The sequence below is a fragment of the Lutra lutra genome, chromosome 12, assembly GCF_902655055.1.
Source record: "Lutra lutra chromosome 12, mLutLut1.2, whole genome shotgun sequence".
Lineage (NCBI taxonomy): Eukaryota > Metazoa > Chordata > Mammalia > Carnivora > Mustelidae > Lutra > Lutra lutra.
Genome location: NC_062289.1, coordinates 76,597,079 through 76,611,390, shown reverse-complemented (window position 1 = coordinate 76,611,390; position 14,312 = coordinate 76,597,079). Strand labels below are relative to the sequence as shown.

General features: G+C 52.0%; 1 protein-coding gene across 6 annotated transcripts in view; it reads left to right on the top strand.

Moving 5' to 3' along the window:
- The window catches only part of KIAA1671 (KIAA1671 ortholog), a 186,211-nt gene that overhangs the window by 80,231 nt on the left and 91,668 nt on the right, over positions 1-14,312 (top strand). Inside the window, exon 1 of one of the 6 annotated variants that reach the window (XM_047697024.1) lies at positions 10,144-10,518. The exons of the other annotated variants lie outside the window; for them this stretch is intronic. Coding sequence (XP_047552980.1) covers positions 10,468-10,518 — 51 coding nt within the window. The 5' untranslated portion in view covers positions 10,144-10,467. Of the gene's footprint in view, positions 1-10,143; positions 10,519-14,312 lie in introns of those variants that run through there. 6 annotated transcript variants of the gene reach the window in all.

Below are 14,312 nucleotides of genomic sequence, written 5' to 3'. Positions count from 1 at the left end.
CTGCTGCTATTACTTTGACTATATAGTATATATTGAGTATCTGTTTGACACTGTGCTTAGATTATTCACTGTATGAACATTATTCTGTTGTCCCATTTAATCCTCACAGACCCCAAGAGATGGGTATTTGTTGTCCCCATATTGTAGAGAAGGACACAGGTTTGAACCCTTTTGAGGCTTGCTGAGTGCCATTTCCTGGCCCTTTTGCCAAAGTGACCTCACTGTATCCTGAGGTAACAGGAACATACTCATTTCAGAGATGCTGAGCCTGAGCCACAGAAAGGGGACGTGACTGACCCAGGGACACACAGCAAGGAAATTGCAACACCTGGATTGATCCCTGGCCAGTGGACTTATCCCTTGGAGCTGAGGAGAGGGTTAGGGCTTTTGGGGGCAGGCTCTCTGTTTGGAAGGAGGGGCTGGATTTTGTTTCACTTGTACCGCTGGGGCACCTGGGGGCCAAGACATTGGAGGGCTCCCAGCCAGGTGTCCACAGGAGGCTGATGAACACAGGGACCCCTGTTCCCCTTGCAAAACCTCCCTACCTGAGCCAGATGGGCCGCCTGGTGCGCGCGCCCCCTGGTGGAACTGTGTGGGATTTTGGGCGCTCGGCAGCCTCCAGGTGGGATCCTGGTCCTGGAGCGAATTACCCTTTTCTGTGTGTTAACCTACTGTGGTTTATCTCAGGGGTGAGGAGATGGAGACCCAGCCGGGTGACAAGGATCTTTCTAGTCCTTTTGTTTCTCCTCCTTGAGAAAGTCTGTGGAAACACCCTTGTGTGAGAATGATGCTAATCCCTTGTGTGGGAATGATGCTAATCCCTAGCGGGCTAATCTGGATTTGACTCATTGTGTTTTAGAATATAAATAACAGACTTTCTCCTGCTAATAGTCACGATTGCTTGTTCCACTTGCCACAACCCTTTGAGATCACCAGAGGGCCATGCAAAGTTGCTGGGGTCCACACCTGTTTGCATCTTCCAGGGTGCACAGAGTTGTGTTTACATACCTGTACATGGACACACTTGCACCAAAATAGGAATAAACCCCACTAGACCTGGATTCTAATCTCATCTCTTTCTGTGGCACTCTGTGGCTTTGGACAGCTCCTTGAGGCTCAATTTCCTCATCTCTGAAATGGGTGAGAGAAGCCAGCTCTGTGTCCCACACAGGCTATTGTGAGCAAGACAGACAGACATTGGGAAGCTGTCTGTTGCCAAGCAGGAGTTAGTGGTTCCTAGGCAGGCTTTATAATTCATTCTGGAAATGTTTGCTGAGCACCTACAGTGCCCTAGAGAGAAGTCAGATTCACACCTTTTTTTGGAGGATAAAAATCCCATCTGCACTCAGGATCCAATCCAGTGTCCATATGACAGCTTACAAGACTGTGTGTCTGCCTGACCCTCTCTCCCAGTACGTGTCCTGTACTCACTCCACTCAAGCCACACTGGCCTTCAGAGTGTTCCCTTAAGATGCACGTCACGTGTGTTTCTGCTCCAGGGCCTTGGCACTTGCTGTTGGCTTTCCTTCAGATTCCCTCTTCACTCCCTCTTCTCAGGTCATCTCTCAGCTCAAATGACACCCCTCAGTAGAGCTTTCCCTGGTGCCATGTCTATAGAAAGACACGTGGCCCCCACTGTTCTCTCCCACCGTACCCCTTGTCACATGCAGTACCTTCTCATTGCACAGTGTCTGCCCCCCAAATCAGAGTGAAGGCTCTGGGAGGCAGGGAACTCTGCGTGCAGTGCCCAGTGCATAGTAGGCACACAACATACATGTCTGGAATGAGTGAATGAAGTAGCACCCACATTTTTAAAAAATTATTCATTATTATTTTTTAATTCATTTTTTAATTTAGAGAGCATGTTCATGCGAAGGTGGGGTTCTTAGAGGGGAGGGGCAAGGGGAGAGGGAGAGAGAGAATCTTAAGCAGGCTCCACGCCCAGCGCAGAGCCTGATGTAGGGCTTGATCTCATGACCCTGAGATTGTGACCTGAGCCAAAATCAAGATTTGGACACTTTAACTGAGCCATCCAGGTGCTCCAGGACCCTGGTTTTGTTTTGTTTTGTTTTGTTTTTAAAGATTTTATTCCTTTCCCTTAGCAGTATGCACTAGAGGTTTATCCCCATCTTTGCGTGGCTCGGGGGTCCTTTCTTTTTAGCCCTGAATAATAACCCATTGTCTACTCTGACACGGATTATTTTCCCACTCCCCTGCTGAGGGACATCTGGGTTGCTTCCACGTTTTGACGGTCATGAATAAAGCCGGGGTAAACATCCGTGGGCAGGTTTTTAGTGTGGACCTAGCTTCTTGGCCCCTTTGGGTGAATACCAAGGAGGGTAATGGCTGGATCAGAGGGTCAGAGTGCGTTCCGTTTTGTACCCTGTCATTTTTTTAAGTGTACAATTCAGTGACTTTTGGTATACTCCCAAAGCTGTGCATCCATCAGTCAATTTGAAGAGATTTTTAGTAGCCCTGTGTGCCTGGGTGGCTCAGTGGGTTAGGCCTCTCTGCCTTCGGCTCGGGTCATGATCTCAGGGTCTTAGGATCGAGCCTTGTGTTGGGCTCTCTGCTCGGTGGGGGGAGCCTGCTTCCCCTGCTTCTCTCTCTGCCTACTTGTCGTCTCTCTCTGTCAAATAAATAAATAAAATTTTAAAAAAATTTAAAAAAAAGATTTTCAGTACCCCCAAAAGAATCCAATCTCCCTTGACAATCAGTCCTCGGCCCCCTCCTCAATAATGCTGCCATTTATCTACCCCCTTGGGTGTGCCGGGCACCGTGCTCCCCATTCATTCTCATGGTGACTCTGCATGGTGGGGACTGTTCTTCTTCTTCTTCTTTTTTTCCCCATTTATTTGTAAGAGAGAGTGAGAGAGAACACAAGCAGGGGGAGCAGCAGGCAGTCCAGGTAGAGGGAGAAGCAGGCACCCCACTGATCAGGGAGCCCGATGTGGGGCTCGATCCCAGGACCTGGGATCATGACCTGAGCCGAAGGCAGATGCATAACCACCTGAGCCACCCAGGTGCCCCAACCTGGGGACTGTTCTTGTTCCCATCTTCCAGATGACAAAGCTGAGGCCCGGAGAGGTGAGGAAGGCACTTACCTGCATCACTTAGCCAGCAGGCGGTTCAGCTGGGATTTGAACCCACATGGAGCCTCTGCTTGGCAGATGTCACGCCTGAATAGGATGTTTCCCAAACTCCAGTCACTCTCCTGTCACCTCAAGTACTTTTCGTAGTTGTGAATCACCCCAACTAATACTTAGTTAATATTGTACTTAAACTTGCCTCACTTTCTTTATATGACACCTTTGTTAAAATATAATTCATGCTCTTTGAAAATATAAAATCCAGTGGGTTTTAGTATGTTCACGGATCTGTGCGACCATCACCACAGTCATCTTTAGGACGTTGTCCTCACTCCCAAAAGGAAGCCATCCCTATTAGGGGCCACACCCTCATCCCCTGCCTGCCCCCACTTCTCCCGGCCTTGCGCAAACACTCTTCTGTTTTCTGCTTATGAATTCACCTGTTCGAGGAACCTCAGATAAAGGGGATCATGCGCTATTTATCCTTCTGTGTCTAGCTTCTTTCGCTCAGAGTTCAAGGTCCATCCATGCTATCACACGGGTCTGAACTCCACTGCTGTTTACAGCTGAATCGCGTGCCACGGTTTGGACGGACCGCCTTTCAGTTATTCATTCATCAGTTGGTTTGTTTCTACTTTTTGGCACCTGTGAACGTTCCTGCCACTTTATCGTCCCTTTGTACTGGTTGGATTTTGTCCTCTACCTGCACTTACGATATACTTGTTTTCAGACAAATTGCAGGATAACGGGGCTCTTGATTCCTTTGTTCGGGTCCACGTTGTCCTTGCAAAATGGATGCTCAGTCCCCATTTGCTGATGGAGTGAGGGAGGGAGTGGAAGAGTTGAGAGCCCCGTATGGGAGACTGACATGTTCCCCATCATCTGACCCCTGGAAGGAGAGGGTGATGAGTCTGCCCCGGCTAGGTTGTGGGGGAGCCAGAAAGGCTCAAGGTACAACCGAAGTTGGGTTTTGACGGGGGCGTAGGAGTTGGCCAGGTAGGGAGACACAGGAGTGGCAACCAGGCAGAGGGCCCAGCTGGGCGGGGTGCAGCTGTGCCTCATTGTCCCTGTCATATTGTTCCTAGGGTGGGGTGGGGGCACCCCTGTGCTCTCAGGATGGCCCCTTGACACTGAACAGAGAGCAGGGCTCAGAGGGAAAGTGCAGAATTCATTCACAGCGGCAGAGTTCCCAGGACCCAGCCACTCTACCCGCCGCGGAGATCTGGCGGTTCCTGAATACCTGGCTCAGGCATGTGCACACGGGTCACCCCAGACTTCTGAATCTAGATTTACAGGCACTCTCCCTCTGGACTCTGTCTCAGGGGCTGAAGCCAGATGGGGAATTAGGGACAAATTCGGAGGAAGGAGGAGGCTCTCTTGCATATTCCAGCCTGTCCCAGCCTGTCCAGTGTTTCAAGCAAAACCAGTGATCTTGATCTTGATGTGAAATCTCACCATTTTTAAAGATTTTTTTAAATTAATTTATTTGACAGACCGAGATCACAGGTAGGCAAAGAGGCAGGCAGACAGAGAGGGGGAGGCAGGCTCCCCGCTGAGCAGAGAGCCCAGGACCATGACCCAAGCTGAAGGCAGAGGCTTTATCCCACTGGAGAAATTTTTTCTTTCTTTCTTTTTTTTTTTTTAAATTTAGGTGCTGGTGAAGGCAGGAGGATGGGGTCAGGCCACACCCAGCAGCCTTCAGTAAACACACCGGGGATGGGCAGGCTTGTTTCACATTTATCCACTTGATGAATCCTTGCCACAACCCTTGGGGAAGAGGAGGGGTGGGGTGTGGCATGAAGGGGCTTGGCCCTGGCTCCTATAGGGTGCAGGTGCCACAGGTGGGACTCAGTCCAGGGCTGTCGGGCTCTGGGGGCATCCGAAATGCCCTGAGTGTCCTCCAGAGGGTTTTCCAGCCGCAGTTGCTCTGTTCCACTCCTTGCGTCCCTGCCCCTAGTTCCTGGCCATCCTCCTGACTGTAAAAAAGGCACCGTTTAGAAAAAAGGAAAGAAAGGCACTGCGTTCCTTGTGCACTGCTCAAAAGTGACCACTAGAGGGCGGAATGGAGGTGATCTAGCTCCAGCATTTCCTTTTATTTTCAGTTTTTAACCCCTTCTGCGTCAGGGTCTTCACTCTGAAAAAGCCAAGTTTCCTGTGACCACTTAGATTTTCTTTCAACACGTGCCACTGATCTTGGTACACGTGTTGCTCAGCTCCGTCCTGCATTAGGTCTCTTGCCGCTTTCTATTTCACTAGCATCAGGGCTCCTGGGCTGAGGTGGGGACATTTCTCCTGCTGCCCGCACAGCCCCCGCCACCCCATTTATCTTCATGGGTGATGTTTCTCTTCTGAAGAAATCACTTTTGGGGAGCAAAAGAATTCTGTTTTTGTTTTCCTTCCAAAAGGAGTAGGGCATATGTGTGTGTCTGGGGTGATAGGCAGACCATAATGAGAGCCCTATGAATATAGAAATGGCATTTCTGACTTAAGCAGAAGTATTTCCAGAGATGTTGAATCTTGTACTTGAGCACGGGCTCTCTTGAGAAGAGGGACATTTGGTCATATTTCAAGACTTGGTTCCATGCCACCTCCTCTAAGAAGCCCTCCCGGGTTGCACCATTTCCTGTGAACTCCAGGGCCCTTTAACCCCCAGTGCTATAGTGCTTCTCTCTCTCACCATCCCTCCTCACTCACTGGCACCCCAGGCTGCCTCTCGGCGACCTGCTATCCCCTCCCTGGGTCTCAGTTTCCCCCTCAGACATTTCTGAGGAGGAAACTGAGTGCTCCGTCCGTGCCCTGATTCTTTCAGAGGTTGTCAGCTTCTGAAAGATGGGAGACATGTGTATGGCTTCCATGGGTCCTTTGGTAGCTGACAGGATGCTGTGCACACAGTGGGTCTGCTCCTGGTGAGTTCTGGGCACACAGATGCAAGTGTCATTTCTTTGTTAGCAGGATGAGTGCCGGGAGAAGTGGAAGTTCTCAGCCCTTCAGGGAATGGTTACAGAGCACCTTCTAAGCGCTGGGCTGGGTGCCAGGCCCTGCCTGCAGTTAGCCCACAGCCCTGTGGAGGAGATAGGCTCTCATCACACCGAGCATCCTAACATACTTGGAGAGGGGGCTCAGTGACTCATGCTTGCTTGGAGGGCTTCCTGGAAACATGCTGTTTGCGTTGAGCCTGGGAGATGATCGAATTTCTGCAGATGGAAAGGGCATTCCTGGCCGAAGACCCTGTCCAAGCTCAGGCCGGGAGGCCAAGGGTCCACACATGCTTGAGGAATGGGTTTGGCTAGGGCAGTACCTGGAGGCCATATGGCTAAGGGCATTGAAGGCCAAGCCAAGAAGCGAGGCACACTGTGATGGACAGCAGGCTTGTGGGGCGAGCCGGCCCTTCTAATATCTCAGGTGGGGGCTGTGTCAGCACCATCTCTGTCCAGGCCCTGGCACAGGGAGCATGTGATGGATGAATGGGCTATGTTCCTAGATGGTCATCAATTCTGATGCCTGCAAGGGCCGGGGTGTGTTCTGTGCCTGGGCTATGGGGAGCAGGAGGAATGTGGCAGATCTGGTCCCCAGGCAGCACACTCTGGTTCTGCCACGTCTCTGGAGGAGTGCAGGCCCGTGGGGAAGGCAGGCCCATATTTCTAAAAGAGCTGGGAATGTGCATTGCTACACTCAGTTCTTCTGAGGCTAATGCATTAGCAACTGTATTCAAATAAAACGCCATAGGGTTCCCACCTTCCCTCCCCACCCAAAACCCCCAGTGCCTAAACAAAATCATGCCTGGGTGGGGGTGCGGCTGCTGGTTGTCAATCTCCCTGCCTGAATGCTGATGGCGGTTTTAACAACTCCTGTCCCTTTCGGGAGGTTTCTGCTAAGCTATGGTCTCTCCAGAGGGCTGCATGGTTGTGTTTGAATGAATGAATGACATTAATAAGAGTTGCCCCAGGACCTACTGTTGCCAGGGGCATTGTTCTGGGATGCGGGGAGACAGGCTGCCCAGGGGTGGGCCCTTGGGCACAAGGGATTGAAGGAGGAATTACAGAGAAGCAGCACGTTCTGCCCTGCCTTTCTGCCAGAGAGGCAGGCTCTCTGGGACCTCCCTCTGCTCCCCACATCTGCATCTGGTGACTGTGGGTGAGGGGGAGGGTTAAATCTGAAGCCAGAGAGCTCAACTCCAGCAGGAGAGAACTGGGCAAAGAGGAGGGGAGTATCCTCATTTCCTAGGCCTGCCATAAGGACCCACCACATCCTTGGTGGTTCCAAAACAAAAGATACTTGCTCTCTTGAAGCTCCGGAGGCCAGAAGTCTGAAATTGGGGGCATCAGCAGGGCCACGCCTTCAAAGATGTTAAGGGTGCCTCCCTCCTTGCCTCTTCCAGCTTTTTGGCTTCCAGCTTGTGGCCACCTGGCCCTGCTCTGTGTCTCTTCCATGTGGCTATATCTTGTCTTGTGTTTCTTATAGGGTTATTTACCAGATTAGGGCCTTTACCTGAGTAATCCAGGATGATCTCATCTCAAGAACTTTAACTCGATCAGCTCTGCAAAGACCTTTTTCTAAATAAGGTCACATTTATAGGTTCTGGATGGATGTATCTTTGGGGGACCGCCATTCAACCCACTGCAGGGAGGAAGGCAGCTTCTGATGGAGGATCAGCACGAGCAAAGGCCCTGTGGGTGCCTGGCTCATGGGGTGGGAGGGGCGGGGTGGAGTCAGGTGGTGAAAGGTAGGCAGGGGCCTGGGGTGGGAGAGATGAGAGCCAAGGATAGGAAGGCGTTCAAGGTGTGTGTTGGGGGGGAGTGACTTTATCACATGTATGCAGGTGGCCCCCTGCCAGGTGGAGATGGGTCCCTTACTAAGACTGACCCCAACCAAGTAGAGGTCACTTCTGGCCTGGATTGAGGGGGGTGTTCTGCTCCCCAGAGTCATGCCCTGGTGACTGTGACCATCTATGGGCTGGGCGAGTGGGGGTTTGGGCAACTCCGGTTTTCATGCCTGCCCGCCAACCCCCGCCTGGTCTTGGGTCAGCTCTTTCTGTATCTCAGACTTGCCGGTTCCAGCCTTTTTTCACTTTTTTTTTTTTTTTTTAATTCTCCCCACCCCAGCCCCCGGGCTCTGTTGTCTCTCTGCCTCCCTCCACACCCCCTGCCCTGCTCTCTCCCCAACTGAGCTCTGTTCTCTGTGTCCCTGACTGTCTCTCTGGCCATCTGTCTCCTCGCCTTATCTGACTTTCTTTGGGTTCCTTCTTTTTCCTGCCTGAGCCTTTCTATCAGGGCTCTCCTACACCAGCGAGGCTCCCCTCTCGGGGACTGTGAGGACACACCCTGCCCCCTGTCTCTGTCCTCCCCTCTGCCCCTTCCTCCCTAGTCCTCTCTGCTGCCTCTTCCTTGTCCGGCCAGTGGGAGACTAGAGAGGAATGGTTGGCCCTCAGCAGCCTCCACTCTCAGGGTGGTGGATAGTTGGTGTGTCAGTCGGCAAGAAACACCTGTCCTGCTGTTCTGTTAGTCCCTCAGGTAGACTTTACCATCATTCAGTCAGTCAACATACACACCCCCTCCCCCCAGCTGGCAGCCGGCCGGCGGGGGTCAGCCCTGCGACGGCACCGCTAGCCAGCGAGTGGGGCCGTGTCCTCTGGCAGTACCATCAGCTGGAATGACCCTCTGACTCTACCATCAGCCTGTCAGTCAGTGAGCAGGGCCTAGATGTATCTTCATCTGTACCTTCATTTGGAACCAGCCCCCCGACTGATGGTCAGGCGGGCAGTGAGCTGCTGGGACCCATTGCCTGCCGGATGTGGGGCCCCAAGTGTGGATGAAGCCACAGGCCTGGTTTTGAAGAGCTTTGAAGTTCACCCCATGGTTTCCTGGGCTGCTGAGCTCAGCTCTCCCCCGTGGTGTTCAGGCGGCTTCCTGTCAGCTGCTCAGCCTGGCCCTGGGTGGTGGGCTGGTGTGCGGTGCAGATGGGCTCAGGGGTCTGGAGGGTGGGAACATGGCCCTGAGCCAAGGCCTCTGCCAAGGACCATACCCCTCCCTCTCCTTGGGGGGAAGGAGCAGGCCTGCCTCAGGCGTGGCTCCTGGGTGGCATGCTGACTGTGTGCCCATTCTCTGGGGTTGACCTAGGCTGGAGGTGGTCTTGAGCAGGAGGCCCTGGGTCTGCCTTGTGGCTTGGCAGCCACTCACCTGGGGCAACTCCCTTTGCCTCTTGGAGTCTCGGTTTACTCATCTGGCTGGTGGATGATAATGCTTCCCCATGGACGTGCTGTATGAATGAAACTGGGTATTTTGGTATGATTATACCTCACTGAATTTGCAAAACCCTGAAATGCAGGGATAATCCATCCCATTTTATAGAAGGGGTAATGAGGCTCAGGGAGGTGGAGGGACTACTTGCCAAGATTAATGTCTTTTGAAGGAAACATCCAAGAAAGGCTACCTTAGGTGGGCCTCAGATGCGCTATAATTTGCATTTTTAATCTCTGCAAATGGATGCTTCTTGCACATGCCCGCTTCATGCAGCTGACACATGGTGACTCTGGGAGCCTGTCTCTCCCTTCCTCGGTAGCCCCCACTGCCCACAGGAGTGGACCAAACCCAGAACTTGTGTTTGGAAGGCCGAGGTTCCAGGTTTTCCAGTTTCCAACTTGCTGTGTAACCTTGACCAGGTCCCTAGCGTTCTCTGAGTCTCAGTTTCCCCCCTCTGTAAAATGGGGACAACCAGGCCTTCCTTCCAGGGCTAGATGCTTAGCTGAGCCAGAAGGAACTTGATCGGAGCCAGGAGGGGCTGTGTATACTGATGGGATCGTCTGAGCTGATTTAGTTCCTTTCCATGTGAGGAGTTGGATGGGGGAGCTGCCTCTCGGTGTGTGGTCTGGGGGAGGAACTGCACACTGAGACACGCTCACACAAGCACACACACATACCCGTTCATAAAACACATTCACACAGTTGCACTCACACACAGAAGTGCATGCAGGCACACACACACACACACACACACACAAACGTACACACTGGCTCTTCCTGCCACACGGCTAAGAAACCCTCTGTACTCAGAACATCCAGAGGCAGGGAGAGCCAAGGGGTCCAGACAGCTCAGCTGGGTCTGGGCGGAACCGCCCCTGGACCCGCCCCCTACGGCCCAGCCACCGGAGATGTTCCAGGCCAGGCTCATGGGACCTGAGCAGTGACATCCCCACCACAGAGGTGGCCGTGGCCGTCAGTGGGGCGTCTGGCCGGTCCCCTGGCTGCCAGCCGGCCTCTGAATGATTCATGCCGCCTTGAACTTGACTCCGGCGTGACCAGCTGAGCGGGAAGAGCCGCCTCCTCCAGAGAAAAACTGGAAGTGGGCACGGTACTGGCAGCCTACCCCCAGGACACCAGAAATGGAGTATTACTACTGCCCCAGCTTGCTGAAGTTCTTACAGTACCTCTGGGTGAGTGTGGCCTGCTAGACATGTACGTGCTTTTTCTTCTGCCTCCGCCAGGTTGGCTTTCCGGCTCTGTCTGGCAAGTAGGGTCTCTTGTTTTCTTGCAAAAGGGTGGTGGTTTCTAGGCGGAGGGAGTGTTGAGGAAAGGGTTGGGGGTTTGGTTTGGGAAGCAGAGCAGGCTTAGAAGAGCACAGAGCCCAGATGGTCACGATGGCTGGCCCCCGGGAGCCGGGAGACGGTTGCGAGCAGCCTCCCCTCCGGTCCTTGGGAAAACAAGAAAAACAGGGACAGCCCCAGGGAGGCTTTCTGAAAGTGATATTTCTTTGATTTAAAGGACTCTTCTTTATTCTGAAATTATATCCCTCTTGGCTTTGTGTGTGAAAACATCCTGTCCTTTATGAGATGAAAAGAATAGATTTTGCTTTTCTTTCAATGAACTTAGTAAGCAAAAGTAAAAAGTTAGAATACTTGCATTGCGTTCTCTTCTCTAGGTAATGGGGGAAAAGCCCCACAACTTTTTCTGGTGACGTGCCAGAGTTGGGGGATCTACACGGAAATGCTTTGTGGGATACAGCGTGGTTTTTCAGATCTTGTTCTGACTCTGACGTGCTCTGTGTGACCGGGAAAGTGACTTCACCTCTCTGGGCCTCTGTCTCCTCATCTGTGAAACTGTGGGGTGGGGGCAGTAGGCAATGGTGGGTGGGGGGGTTAGGTGACCTTCATCAGGGCTCTGTGAACAGAGGGGCTTAGCCTGAGTGGGTCTCAGAGTTTTCTCGAACATTTGCCACCAGGTTGAGAACACCCAGAAGGGAAGGACTTGGGAAATATTATTTATCCCCCTGCTGAATGTTTGCAAATATTTCAGATGCCTTCTCACCCAGGGAATTTTCCGGAGCTCCTAAAAATACAACTTTAGGAAACATAATTCTACACCCGTCTCTCCCTCGCGTCTGTGCTCCCTCCTCCTCAGCTCCCACTAGCAGTTGAAAAACAGGAGACCCTCCCAGTCCATATCCTGTATCACTGACGTTTGGAGATTGCCATATTTTAAATGCAAGGCAACATTTATTGATTTATTTTAGTTTTTTTAATTATAAAAATAACATATGGACATGGTAGAAAACTTGAAAAATCCTGAAGAGCATACATGAAGGAAGAAAACCGTCCCCCATAATCATTTGTGCTTTCGAATTCTGTTATCCACAGGGTCCCGATGACTTTGATGTGCCCAGGTGTGTGTCAGGCTCTGGGCTTTGCTGTTAGGGAGGCTGTGATATTGTGATTTATAATAAGAAATACATATTTGGTCTTCCTTCCCGTTTCTGGCACAAAGTCCCTAAAACCCTGGAATTTCCTAAGTGATAAGGAGCAATAAAGGTGTCTTGATGTTATGTTAATGAGGTGACTTTTGGACCCCACAGAAGGATGGGGGCTCGTTGCCAGGGGAACCAACCCTGTGATTTGAGGATCCCAACTTTCGCTCTCACCTAGGACCTCCAAGGAGGGGAGAGGGGCTGGTTGAATGAGTTGGCAATGGTCAATGATTTAATTAGTCATGCCTATGTAATGAGGTCTCCATAAGCCCCCCACCCGCCCGAAAGGAGGGGAGGCTTCTGGGTTGTGGACACATGGAGATCCTTAAGCTCTAAGGATGAACTAGCTCAAAGAACAGGGGAGCTCCACACCCTCTCCCCATACTCTGCCCCGTACCCTCTTCCATCTGGCTATTCACACGTTCCATCCTTTAATAATAAAGTGGTAAGTAACATGTTTCCCTGAGTCCTGTGAGCCGCTCCAGCCAATTAATTGAATGCAAGGAGGAGGTCATGGGAACCCCTGATCCATAGCCAGAGGCTCAGAGACCCAGGTGACAGCCGGGACTTGGGATCAGCATGGGAATCGAGAGGGCAGTCTTGCAGAACCCTGCCCTTAACCTGTGGGATCTGGTGCTCCCCTCAGGCTGTTGGTGTCAGAATGGGGCCGACATTGTAAGACACCCAGCTGGCGTCAGAGACTTGCTTGGGGGGTGTTGGGAAAAAACATCCACATTGGAATTGGTGTCAGAATCAGAAATGCAGAGGTCACTGAGATACGATGCCCCACCCCCGGGAGCCTGGGGCTTGGTGTGTTCGCCGGCCACACCACATCCAGATACCGGCAGAACTTCACTTAACACGCTTAGAGATGTCAGATGCCCAGACTGCAGGGGTGAGCTAGCTGGGCGTGGTCCCTGAGCCTTGTGGGGTCACGCGCCGCACACAAGGAACAGACCACACATGTATTAGGATGAGGCAGTGCGCAGAGCTGTGGAGAGCTTGGACTCATCGGGGTGGAGGGCCCAGGAGATCCCCCAGCTGAGCACAGGAGGATAGGCAGGAGCTAGCGGGTGATGCTAGCAGCGGGGCAGGGGGAAGGTGTATCAGGCAGAGGGAACAGAGGGAACGGCCTGTGTGTGCGGAGGGCTGGGGTGGGTGTGGCAAAGGACAGGAGTCCGGGGCATGCTCAAGTTCAGCCTGGCTGGTGGGAGGGGGGAGGAGGGAGGATGCCATCAGCATCATGGGGGCAGCTGCAGGGGACAGGTGGATGGAGACTCTGCTTCTTATCTGGCTCTGCCCCCACCTGTGGGTGACCAGATCCTGGAGTATCGAGACGCCACGTGTTCCCACCGCTCCTCTGCACTTACCCACAGTCTGTCTGTAACTCTACTTTGCTGGATGCAGCCTGGCCCCTCGGGTAACGGGATTAGCCCTGTGTCTGGAACATTAAGCTGGAAACTCTTGCTTGCTGAGCTTCTGAGAAAGCTTGGGAATGTGGAAAATCCTCAGGCTTCAGCTCTGGGTTGTAACAGAGCCAGATGGCATTGGGCCAGCCACTTGAACTCACCGGACCTCAGCTTCCTCATCCACAAAGTGGGGACATGCCGTCTTCCTCATTTTCTCGCTGGGACATTCATGAGAAACTTCTAGCTTATTTCTGAAGCCTGGAAGCTACTCCTTAGCAAATGTTAGCTCTTCCTCTTTCCTGGAAACCTACCATCAGATTGAGATGACCCACTAACCACAGGCTATTGCACAGGACCCTGGGTGGTGGGGGGCGGGGGCTTCTCTCCCCATTTCTGCAACAGAGTTACATTCCTCCCCATTCATTGTCCCGTTACCCTAATTTTTTTTTTAATGAAAGATTTTATTTATTTATTTTAGAGAGAGTGCAGGGGTAGGGGCACAGGGAGACAGAGAATCTTAAAGCAGACTCCTCGCTGAGCACAGAACCCAACATGGGGCTTGACCCCAGGACCCTGAGATCACAACCTGAGCCAAAAACAAGTCAGATATTCAACCCACTGAGCCACCCAGGTGCCCCCATTACCCTAATTTTTAAAAGTTACTTTTTTTTTTAAAGATTTTTTGTTTATTTATTTGACAGACAGAGATCACAAGTAGGCAGAGAGGCAGGCAGAGAGAGCGGGGAAGCAGGCTCCCCGCCGAGCAGAAAGCCCAATGTGGGGCTCCATCCCCAGACCCTGGGATCATGACCCGAGCTGAAGGCAGAGGCTTTAACCCACTGAGCCACCCAGGTGCCCCTTAAAACTTAACTTAAAAAAGTTACTTTTTAATTTATAGAAATGTGGCAGGGACAGTATGGGAGTTCCTAAGACCCTTTCGCCCAGCCCATCCCCCATGTTAGCATCTTAATGTAACCACCATACATTTCTCCAAAGTCAGAAATTGGTGCAACACTCTTTTTTTTTTTTTTAAGATTTTATTTATGTATTTGAGAGAGAAAGAGAGTGAGAGAGAGCA